At 39.5% G+C, this 12,593-nt stretch overlaps 1 protein-coding gene across 4 annotated transcripts in view; it reads right to left on the minus strand.

Annotated features, from left to right (window-relative positions):
- The window catches only part of LOC145439535 (uncharacterized), a 355,509-nt gene that overhangs the window by 325,244 nt on the left and 17,672 nt on the right, over positions 1-12,593 (minus strand). For all 4 annotated transcript variants that reach the window (XM_080317024.1, XM_080317023.1, XM_080317025.1 and 1 more), the window contains exons 10-25: positions 12,153-12,517; positions 11,456-11,611; positions 9,637-9,766; positions 9,020-9,155; positions 8,255-8,459; positions 7,571-7,721; positions 6,082-6,207; positions 5,158-5,346; positions 4,390-4,512; positions 4,060-4,141; positions 3,050-3,214; positions 2,512-2,666; positions 1,647-1,840; positions 1,121-1,310; positions 854-975; positions 196-367 (exon numbers count right to left, since the gene is read on the minus strand). In XM_080317024.1, the coding sequence (XP_080173150.1) occupies positions 196-367; positions 854-975; positions 1,121-1,310; positions 1,647-1,840; positions 2,512-2,666; positions 3,050-3,214; positions 4,060-4,141; positions 4,390-4,512; positions 5,158-5,346; positions 6,082-6,207; positions 7,571-7,721; positions 8,255-8,459; positions 9,020-9,155; positions 9,637-9,766; positions 11,456-11,611; positions 12,153-12,517 (2,661 nt within the window). The remainder of the gene's footprint in view (positions 1-195; positions 368-853; positions 976-1,120; positions 1,311-1,646; positions 1,841-2,511; positions 2,667-3,049; positions 3,215-4,059; positions 4,142-4,389; positions 4,513-5,157; positions 5,347-6,081; positions 6,208-7,570; positions 7,722-8,254; positions 8,460-9,019; positions 9,156-9,636; positions 9,767-11,455; positions 11,612-12,152; positions 12,518-12,593) is intronic.

The raw sequence follows: 12,593 nt of genomic DNA on the forward strand, positions 1-12,593 counted from the left end.
TGGCACAAATGTCCTGAGTAGCATTGATAAGATTATTCATGTACACCAAAAACTTTGATGAATAGATTAAAAGTAAACATCATTAATAATGCATAAGCTTGATACAGTCAACTATACACCTATAACGGATATTGCAAAAAATTCCATCAGTGAAATACAGCTGCAAGACTGAAGAAGGCTGAAGAAATAGCTTACCGTCATCTTCTATGATTGATATCGTGGCAATTTCTTGTGCAAGTTTGGTGTTCTCGCTGGGCTCGTACAAGCGAATGATAAATGAACGGCCATGTTCGTCGTAGTCGTTGTTGTCGATAATTGGCACGTTAATAAAAGCTTCAGTCACCGCGTTTTCAAATGTCAAAATGCCCTGAAAGCAACGAGTAAACAAAAATGAGAATACATGTACAACTATAATCGGGAACGAGAATTAGGCAGGCTTGATTCCAAGATGAAAGCCATATCAGAATTAATTACCATATGACCTTACAGCAACTTTAAACCACTGCAACATTTATTGATGCTAAATGTATATGTTCAATTTTTAACATATAAAGGTGCTTCATAATTTATTTGCAAGACTTGTGAGACTCCCTAGTTAATGTAAAGTTTCCTATATCTTTGGCACAGCCATGGGCCAATTTCAGGGAAGGCCATGTGTTCATTTGCTTTTGAGCCATTCTTTAATAATTATTAAACATCAGTTAGTACCTTACTTGAAGATGTTTTGACGAGTGTTACAAAATAACTATTCCAGGTCTTGCAAGGTTCAGAAATACTGAAACCTTGGCCGTTGATGCTAATGAAGTGACTCAATATGGGATGTTTTGAATTTATATTTTATGAGATTCGGTACCTGTGATGCTTCATAATCCTTTCCACCATAGGCGGTGTCGTCTTCTGTACGCCATGCGACCATACAGGTAGCCTTTGTGCTTCTGGTTCTCATGACAGGTATTTGCGCAATACCACAGTTTTCTGAAATGAAATCATGTGAATAATCGATATAGGCCCAGAGCTGGTCAGAAATGAAGTATTTCTAGGTATATATTCGTTTTATTCCAGACCAATTCTGTCTTTACCACATTTTCAATGGTGCCTGTATCTACTAAGAGCGACTTACCCATGAAAGGATATGCTGCTTTTGCAAACTGCAATACTGAGCATTCTTCATTGCATAGTACTGTCACCATACAGTGAGAGAGATCTAGAGTGGCGCCGCCTTTGGGGTCTTCAAGTTCGACGTTGAAGGCTTTTTCAGCGTCATCGTATATAACGTCCGGGATCAGCTCAATATCGACGTGTTTTGTAACCTAAAATGAAAAAGAAAGTAATTCAGAGGATGTCGAAGCTGTCACAATAAAAAACGAATAGGGAGTTGTATATCTTTTGCCCTTTATGTTTTTGCTGCATATAAACTGACTCATGATATACATATAGGCCTACATACACACGACCTGTGCAGATGCATACCATAAGTGCATGATGTGCATATGCCGCTGGACAAGGAAGATGCAAAAATAGCCTTGAAAACTTGAAGCCATGGATACCAGTTTTACTAATTATGTCCTATGACGCTTCACCATTATGCTATCTTGTCGGTTCATGTGCATCAATTCATATTTACCCCCAACTAAAACAGCACTAACCTCTCCATCATCAAATTCGATGATTCCCGACCCTCTCCGGTAATGCTTGCCCTCAATGGCAGTGATGTCACGCGTGAACCAACGCACTGACACCTTGCCATCCATACCGATTGTTCGATGAACTGGAACTACGGCAAACTGATCGTTTTCTTTGAACACGCAGCTCGGTTTGGGGAATCCAATAATGCCAGCATCTAGTATTCACAGATTAAGATTTAACAAACAAACAAACAAACCTCAGAATAACATGAAACAATAACTTCATATATTATTGACGAGAAGCTTTCTGACTTACTCCAGACTTGTACAAACTACTGAATTTTCATATACGAAGCTAGTATTAGAAGTAACAGCCTTTAAAAATGTAAACTAAACTTAAAACACCGCTAACTAATAACTAATAATACGAATTACTGAATTGCAGAAGAAAGAAGTAATGTTGAAGATAGAATGGGGATTTCAAAAGGACGTAGTTTTGAGTTTGAAATGTGGGTATTTCGACCCCCAAAGCCCAGTCCCCATCTGCGCCACTGCTCGTAGTGATCACTCCTGGCAAACAACGGCTACAACAACATCGCAGAACAGAACACCGGTATCATGATTCATGCAAAACAATGACATATGGTTTTTCTAGTTGTGTGGTAAGTAATTTGTTAATGTACCTATACCTATACCTATACCTATAACTAGAGCTACTCAAAAAACCATGCGTTAGTTGACCGCCAACTAATTAGATTATCAGTTTGAAGAAGTCTGACAGACAGCATCAGTGTAATAAATACTTTAATTAATGAATTAATGAACAATATAAAGTTTGGATATCATATTAAAATTTTACTATGAAAAAGCGCACGCCGATACACACCTTCATCTTTTATGACGATGACTTTGGTTCTTTTCAGGCCGAGCGCGACTCCTTTTTCTTGGTTGTAAAGTTCAACCCAGAACATGATTTCACGTCCGGTAAAATTGTGTATCAACGGAATTTCGATGCTTGCAAATTCATCGTTGTCTTCAAATCTAAACAAGGATATCGTTCAAATTACTGCTATCCTTAACAGAGTCAATATAAAAATATGTATAGGGACTGTAGATTGTAATTCAAGCGATGATGTATACGTGTTTCACTATCACGGACCAATCCAGTTCAATCAAGAGCCTGTAAGTTCAGGATAGGGATTCGCTTTGGCAAGACCTTGAAAAAAACATAAACACCAAGTGAAGAAAACGTCACTTCACAAATTTAAAATCCAGAATAACGCAGTGACAAAAAATCTGGATACTAGATATTATATGTTTCAAATATTAGATGAATACATCAGGGTTTTCATTGAAGATGCAAGCTCGGTTTCATCGGATGGGCTCTGGATAAAATGACCAACATTGCAGTAACGATGACTTACGTGAGTTCACCACTTCCCCAGTTATATTCTCGGTAGTCATAATCAGTCTCATCCACAGTATGCAGTTGGCTGCGATTTCCATTGGGCTCGCTGTAGGCTTCGGAACTTTGACTGGTTGCAATTAGCGGCTCCATTTCGATTGTCTGTCCGCTGGCGCCCTGAACTCTGCAAGTTGTATGTGTATTGTGAAGATTGGTTTTTGAAGATTACTCATTATAATATAGCGTTAATGTTTAATACCGTAATTAGACACACAATTTTACAATTTTAATTTATCTCTGCTCAAAAAGCAATCCATTTGATCATGGAATGGGGAAACAAAATCACCGAAAGACTTGATAACATATTCTCAGCCAATGGAAAAGTCAGTGGGGACTGTAGCCTACCAATTTATGTATGTGAGTTAACATTTATATGAAAGTACCTGACTATAGTACATGCATCGCATACAAACTTGAACACATATCGTTGTTATATTTTACATTAAAAGGACACCACAGTGTACATATAGTATAGACAATGAGTTCTTAACCAGAGTTCACACACACAAACCACAGGGGCGCACTGCTGATCAAGACAGACACACACACACGACTCATACAGAAGAAGTTACACCGACTAGCTTAAAATATTGAATAGCATCTTTTTATTTTGTTTGAAAACAATCTTTTAACGGTTTCGTTCTTCTAACATTGTTATTGAATCAAGTACAGTGTGCACCAGTATTATATAGTATTGTATGTGTTAGATGTGTAATGTAGTACATTTTTGTTCTTGTGACCGGTCCAATATTTGGGCTTCGGCAAAAGCTTGCAGATTACTGTAAGGGTTCGCCATAGGCAGAGGTTAAGATCCACCGCTACAGACTCCGTATCACAGCGTTGGCATTTCAATTTTCATTAAATAGCAATCGTGCGGAGGTTTACTTCACAAAATCAAGCGGATATACAGCAAATTCGAAATGACGGATGAATACATAAATTTTTAGAATTTTGCTCGTATTCACTCACTGTTTGACCTGACGACGTTTTCTAGTCATCGTTCCCTCGACGCCTTCATTCAAAACCTCGAAATCGTCATCAGCAGCGGATCCTGGGAACACAATATTTTTTTCAGCACTGCCGCCAACAAGGGGGCCGACTTATGGAATGAGAAATTCGGTGCTGCAAGACTTATGAATAATGATATATCCCAAAGCAATTAGCATATACTTTGCCCAATGCAACAGTGTTATCGCTACATTCGATATTTTGCTATACCTAGCTTCAACGACATTCACAAAAGTTGATTAACTACAATCAAAAGGAATCCAACCGGAACACATGAAATGTTTTACATACCAGCGTAAGTCTTCCATTTCAGAGTAGATTTTCCCTCCAAGAAATTTCGACGTACAGGAATAACTGCAAGCTTTGCACTTCTTCGTACCAGGTATTTTGCCTTGATGAACTCAACCACAGTACCTAAACAAATCATAGCGATATTATGAAAGAGATATGAACAAATTGTACATACAGGACTAAGTTGGGTTAAGATGCAAATTTTTTCACAAGATTTCGCATAAATAAGAGTACTGGAGAAATATTTACAGCGACATGTCATGTTACACTATATCAGGAATATCACAATATCATTATTTTCATTCTATATGTACTGACGCTGACATAGATACCTCAGAAAAGAGCACAGATTACTTGAAATAACCCTTGGATTAGGACAGCTCTTGTTTTGTTGAATCCAGGATTAGGTCGAATCATTATATAATATTCAAATTTTCGGAATTTTCCGAACGCCAATTAATACAGATTTTTGGATTCGATACACAATCAGAAAACTCAGTCAGCTTCAGTTCCTTGTTCCAGTTTTTGTAAAACCATGCTAATATTGCCACCACGTATTTATGATTTTATGACTTGATGATACCAACATGCCAGGAGTTTAGCCATAACAACAATTTTTCTCACATGACTGAGCACTGAATCAACTGCTACTATTAGCAAACTGACAGTATTGGTGGTGGACAGCTGGTATATATATTCTTTTTGGAAGTAGACATGGTTGGCTATGCGAAATGAAGTGTACCAAATAATCATAGCAAAAATACATACCAGCCGCAATTCCCGGCAGGAGCGGTATCATGGCGGCCTTGGCCAGTTGGTCTATGTTGTAGTTTCTCTCTTCCTGGCGATCGATGATATACACACAGCATCTCCAGCAGCATAACAGGATCAATCCGATGAGAAGCACGAGCAGGATTATGAACAGGATGATGAGAAGCGAATATTCCGACTTGCAGCCTAAAGAAAATTACTTACCGATATAATTGACAGCATATAAGTATTTATATGTGCAATTCACACATAGGCGCTCAGAGGTCACTGTGGCTATTCAAGTATAGGTAAAACGATACAAAGTTAGGCCAACATTACTGCATGTTAAAAATGGTTTGAAATATCATTTGATAACTAGCTCTAAGGAGAAGGCTGGGTAGACTTTAGGACAAATTCAATGATTAATATTTGGTTATCACAAGCAATCACTTCCAAATTTCAAGTTTCTGGTTATCACCCAGTTTTACACAGCTGTCTGGCAGATGTGAACATTTTGATTATGAGAATGATGCAAATATTTGAGTGTCATTGTGTTGTCAACGCCTCATCAATGGTAGTTGGCGTATTTTAGTCAACCATAGCTGTATAATATCACAATATCCTTGTATTAGCTTTTATCATGATATCAATGCCAGTTAAAACAGTGTTGCCAAGGCTAAACCATACATATTTGCATGTATACAAATCGATTATATCACAAATGGATTACGGTGTGAACCAGGTAAGGCAAAAAATCTCTGCCACTTTTTACAAGAGGAATGGAGGCAAATTGAACAAGATTTGGCAAGGGATAGCTAGCTGAGAAATGAACAAGTTTATTTCTTACACAACATCATCTTCCCGAACTTATAACTCTCGAACTTATGAACTTCAACTTATTCATATTATACACTATACACTGATAAGATATAGTCCACATACGCTTTTCCTTTTCTGCAGCTATATCCAATGTTCCGTCAGCGGTTTTCCTGTATTTGAAATAAAACTTGCAGTTGTCCGTTTCGTCCAAGGCAGCACACATTTCTTGGGAAGTCTGTTGTGCACTTTCTGCAAGGATACAATCACTTTATTAATGTCAACAAATTCAAAGTACAGGCCAAAGCCTTCAGTATGTAGATTTCTGCAGGGTGTCTGTTTCCAGGGATAAAAACAGCCTGCATTTAAAAAAAAATAGATCAAGTACCAGTGTCTCGCTAATGTGACACTTTTTCAGTTGGATGATTTTAGTCTAATGAGTGCTGTTCATTGAAAGATACTGCAGATTCGTAGCATGATCAGAAATTGACAGGAACTGTTCCTAGACACAAACAACAACTGCCATCATATTTAATTAGTTATTCGTGGGTCAGAGAGAGCCACAGGAAGGCTAGCCAGGAGCTGCGTGCGGTTTTAATAGCTGCGGTTGGGAATCACTGCTCTACAGCAATGCCTTTATATACCAAACTGTATAAACTGATATTCAAGAGAATGAAATTGCTTACAAAAATTGTACAATTAATGGCTGTTAAGGAATAACTTTTTTCCGGATTACGGGTTTTCACTGATTAAATTGTTAGGTTGCCCACAAAAATGCTGCAGACCAAATTTGGCTCAATTCCAGTTGGTAGGCTGGATGTGAACAATCTAGGATGCATTCATGGATGATAATGTCATTAATCTTTAGGTCCACACCAGGGTTGTAATGACTCGAGTCATGACTCGACTCGAGTCCGACTCGAGTCACGATTTTTGGATGACTCGACTCGACTCGAGTCATTTTCTCAAAATACGAAAATGACTCGACTTGACTCGAGTCAATCTGTGTATTGACTCGACTTGGACTCGAGTCATTGCGCATGACTCGAAGCAAGTCATTGACTCGAGATTCAGCCGGCCAAGACCGACATTTCATTGTAATTTCGAAGCCAACACACTATTGGGATTTCGTTTGTTGGTACTGGTGCTTGAAAATGCGACCAGAAACTGCTAAAAGCGAGGAAAATTGATATATTATAAATTCGAACCATTCAATATCACCAAACAGAGTTTAAAAAGTGGGTTTAGGAAGACTTTAACTGGAAACTGAGCAGTCAACACAATGACTTGGACTCGGACTCGAGTCATAATACCATGACTCGGACTCGATCCTCTGTTCGGTGACTTGGACTCGGACTTGACTCGGTGGGAATTGAAAATGACTCGACTTGACTCGAGTCAAAAATATAAAAGTGAGATTGACTCGTGACTCGGAGCCTTGTGACTTGGTCACAACCCTGGTCCACACAGACTACATTGTACTCTATGGAGTTCTGATGGATTTTACGTCATTTGAGACCATAATTGCTAATATGACTTGCAGATTTGAGATTCTTCGTTTTTTCAAATGGATCATGAGTTGAAATGACTTGCTAAACCATACAGTTGTTTTGACCTGGAGTGATCGAATCTTTTTCCGCTGCGATGATATTGTCCACCGGTATGCCCTCTTGCGCGCAATATTCGTCGCATGTTGCGTTTTGAGGTCCCGTTCCAAAAAAATTGCACTGAATGCATTCCTGAATTCTGGCGCATGTCGGGCAGTTCTAAATGGATGAAAAAATATTACATCTGCAAACATGTTTTAATTGGCGAGTATCTGATTGTAAAGAATTCATGACAAATTTGACTAAATTCCAACCGGTGAAAGAAAAGATACTGAATCGAAAAATTTTGTTTGCACAAATTGTATTAGATCGGAAAATTCTCCAATTATTAATCAATGGAATTTCCTACTTCCTACTGATGGGTTTGAATTGAGCCAAATTTGTCATGCGTCCTTTTTTAACAACTCGACAATTTGATGAAAATTTTTTTCAGTAAATTCAAAATTTGCTTATCTCTAATAGCAGTATGGAATCTATCTGAATTTGATATAGAGTGTTTTGATAGCGAACCTAACAATTTTAGCGACTATCAAGTAGTATTTAAAAAAGATGTTTTGGAACAACACTAATGTCACTGTTATATCAAGCGTTAATAATAATATTGCTAGTAGGCCAAGATGCTTAATTGATAGACTGACCATCTTTGAAACTCTCTCACTGCAAATACGCTTTACAACCAAACCATATCTCACCTTGACACACGTGGCGCAAGTGGCGCCACCAAACCCGGTATCAGGATCACAGACGCATCTGCCACAGACACAGGATCCACGACCGGAGCAGATTTGACCGTCGGTACCCATGCATCCAGCAGTACTGCTTTGGCAACTGCAATCATGTCCCGTCCATCCCGCGTCACACTCACAGCTGCAGTCGCACCCGCCTTGAAAAACTTGTCTGAAAGAAAATAAGCCAATGCTCAATGTAATATGACACGGAGGGAGCAATGGTAAGGTATTTGCTCGAATATCTTTGGAAGAACTAAGAATTTTGAGGGGAATTCTCAAACATTTCGATTGCTGAAGAGTATATATGATCAACAAAATTGTGTTACGAAACTGCACAGAATATTTGGAGTCTAAAGAGGTTAATGATGGAGAAAGAGCTCAGCGGGTTTGAACATTCAAGGTACAGCAGTATTCATAGAATAACTAAACATAAAACCAGCAAAGAGGATATCGTGTCTGATTCCCAACCAGATTGATCCATATGAGATCATGAACCATGTAAATAACATTTGTATCAAATATGCATGTCTTTAATGGAAACGATTTTCAGGGTATTTACAGAGGAAAAAAAATAATTGATGAACTTATTAATGAAATGGACCGAATTGAGAATAACTGAAGGACTCAATGTTGTTCAGTCCTATTCACCATACCACTTTCTCATCGATCTAATCAAATGCCACATACAAGGAAGAAATGACATGATACAGACGATGACCGTGCACTTACTTTCCCCTGTTAGAACAGACAAGGCCAGCTCTCTTTGGACAATCGGCGCATTCGCAATATTGACCGAATATTCTCTCTTTCTTGTGCCTGTGGCCGGGATCGCAGAGACATCTGTCGTTTCTACACACGCCCCGGTCTATAAGGGAGACGCACAAAAAATATGATAGCTGAATATCTACGGTAAATCTCTTCAGTTCAGGGGTTCCCAACCATGGGCCCCATGAGCCTTATCAGGTAGCCTTGTAGAAATATCCAGCTGTAATGATCACTTAGTAAACTCCACTATAAAAAAAGAATTAATTTGAAATTTAATAAAATGCTACCTAGTACAGCGATAAGCTACTTCTTGATCTTGAGTTTAGATTCTTACCTCAACTATTACATTGACTGATTATGTAATAACTAATAATTGTACTACCATGATCATTGTGTGTATTTATATCATTTTATCATTCTAACTAGGTACCGATTACTGTATAGACCAGTTTTTTAAATTAAAATCAGCATCTTCCTTTTTTTCAAAAGATTGAAAGGAGTAGTGGATCCCACGATTTTTCAAAATTTCCGGAGGTGCTACGCTGTAAAATTGGTTGGAAACCCCTATTTTTGTTTCTCACTTGAGCATGTTCCATCCCCACATCCGGGTGCCAAGACTGGAATGCTACAGCTCGGTCCAGTCCAGCCAACGTTGCACTCACATATGCCACAGACGTACGTTCCTTGGGAAGTGCATTTCGCGCTGTTTGGCTGTATGATGATCGGTCGTATAGTAACAAGAAATATGGAGGAAAGGCACAGTGAAGCAGATTTGTACAAACTACCAATGTAATTAGTTGAAGGTTTTCTAACTACTGTTTTTTTTTGATAGTTTTAGCTCCATTTCCAGTTGTGCACTATAAAAAAAATTAGTTGCCAAACAACTATAAAACATGTGTCATCGTTTGGCGTGAATCGTGATCATCCGATGTGTGATGCTCTTGCAGCCATTGCTAACTCAGAGTCATCATGCTAACAGTAGCATAGCCAGGGGTGAGTTTCAAACTAGAATTCATGATGTCCAAGTGGAAAGCTGGTCCGATTGCGATAAAATATAAATTAATGAGTTGCTTTGGAATAGAATCCAGGTTGTGTGTTGTCGTTATTCTCCTAGTTCCAGTGGCAAGCTTTGAAGAGTGAAAAGTACTAGTTCTAATTCTAGTTCTAGTTGCGGGGTTTGAAGAGTGAGTAGTTCGAGTTCCAGGGTTTGAAGAGTAGTTATAGTGCTAGTTTCTGTTGCCTGGTTTGAAAAAAGAGTAGTTCTCGTGCGAGTTCTACCGTAATGTTCCAAGTATAGTACGCCCCCATGTATAATATGCACCCTTAAAATGGCATGCAAATTCTGGGAAAAAGCCTGTACCCATGTATAGTACGCACCCTGCATTCGCAGTACATGAATAGCTGTGTTTTAGTACGCGATGTTGTTCTGTTTTGCGATGTCACTGTCGAACAATCATGACATAACCATCGCTAATCATTATGCAATTAACTGCATTGTCTCTAAACAATAGTACAGAGTAGCCAAAGCCTGCGAGGTTGGCGACGCGATAGTTCGGGCCAGCGACACGACGTCTTGCGCACGAGGCCTATTACAGATGCGATTGCTAATCATTATGCAAGTAACGGTTTTGCCTCTATCGATAGTAGATAGCAGCCAAAGCCTGCGAGGTCGGCGACGCGACATCTTGTGCACGAGGTCAGATGCGATTGCTCAGGCCAACGGTTATGTCGTGCACACCACGCATGTTGGAGGTGCGACTGATTACGCAAGCAATTATATTTTGCGCACATGGCCTGTCGATGAAATAGCGAGGATTGCCACGCGCGCGTTCAGCAAACAATGAATGACCTAATTTCGCTTGCGTGCAAACGGCAAACCAACTCAGCAGGAGATTGCGTACTGTGCAGACGACTCTCGCTAATTGGCAACACGCTTTTTGCTAATTGGTAGCGCACGTTACACTGATAATACGAATTACTGAGCACGACGGCTGAAAGTGATACGCGATTGGAAACAAACATGAAGAAAGGTGTGATTTCAAGTTTTTTATCAAGGGAGATTTTTTTCAAGCGTGTTGTTCCCATGTATGATACGCACCCCACCGATTTTAGGGCAAAAAATCGTGAAAATTTTGCGGATTATACATGGAAAATTATGGTAGTTGCGGGGTTTGAAAAGAGAATAGTTGTAGTTGAGGGGTTCGGAAAGTGAGTAGTTCTAGCGCAAGTTTTCGTTCCAGGGTTTGAGAAGTGAGTAGTTCTAGTTGCGAGTTTTGAAAATTGAATAGTTCTAGTTCTAATCGCAAGTTTTAAAAAGTGTGTTTGCGTAGTTTTTGTTTTAGGTTTTTGAAAATCCAGTAGTTAGTAGGCCTACAAGTTCGCAGTGCTGCGTGCACCCACCACCGCATCTTTCACACAATCGAACGCGCCGATCACGGAAGCTTTGAGGGAGATCTTCTCGTCGAAACGCCGGGTCTTGATATCGAACACTCCGAGATCGCAAACACCCAAGGGGCATTTTTCACGGCTGGCGGCCAAGTACAAATCGTAAAGCACCTGAAATAAGATTTCAAATTGACAGGGATATGATTTGAGGATTCGAACTGAAATTCGGTCACAATTGTAGCAATTCAAGTCGAGTAATGATGAATGATTTTTTCGACAACTGGAATCATACGCTTCTTGCCATTAAGAATTGATTTATCAACAAAAATTATGGTTTCGACACTTTTTTCCACTTTGTAAAGCTATAAACCTCGATTGGCCGTACCGCAGCATACAAAATATGTAGTACAAGGCTACATATGTTAGCGGAAATAACATATCTGCGCAACCGTGATCAAACCCAAAAGTGCAATGTAATAGGTATTGTTGACAAAATACCAAATAATCGTTATTTCACCCAGTGCATTATATTCTTTGCAGACGCCGAAAAGGTGGATTTTTGACTTTCCACTCAAATCCTAACACTCGATTTTACTTGGCCCTGGTCACTACACTCGAATCATCCATCAAAAATAATGCTTGATTTGAGTATTCCAATCAGTGTACCCTACATACCACGTAACGCCTGCATATGTATAAACACAATAGTCACCTTCTCTTTGGTGGTGAGTCCAGTCACTAAGGCACTGTCGGAATGTAAAAGCGACAAGCCCCCGGCAGAAGCACCACCTTCATTTAAACCTGCTCCGTTCAATGCAAACCCTCCGGAAATCGAGGCACTTTCTCCATTGCTTGATGAGCTAGCCAATGCGCCGTCAGACCCAGCAATGGCTCCCGCCCCACCAGCTATATCATTTTGATAAGCTTGTTCAAATGCGGAAACCCACGCGCTATCGCTCCATATAGATCCGCCTGCAGCACTGCCAACAGAGCCGGCCGCCGTTTCGTTGAGTGTGTAAGTGTACCAAGGGCAGAGGATGTCTGTGCTGGGATTGCCAGTAACAAGTTCTTGCTGCCCTGTGGATAACAGGAAAGGATTTAAAATCAAGTCTCACCAGACTTATAATGAAGTTGTCTAATTAGAATGATTAAA

This window comes from Botryllus schlosseri, chromosome 5 (genome assembly GCF_051294905.1).
Source record: "Botryllus schlosseri isolate E-star chromosome 5, Bs_hap1, whole genome shotgun sequence".
Taxonomy (NCBI): domain Eukaryota; kingdom Metazoa; phylum Chordata; class Ascidiacea; order Stolidobranchia; family Styelidae; genus Botryllus; species Botryllus schlosseri.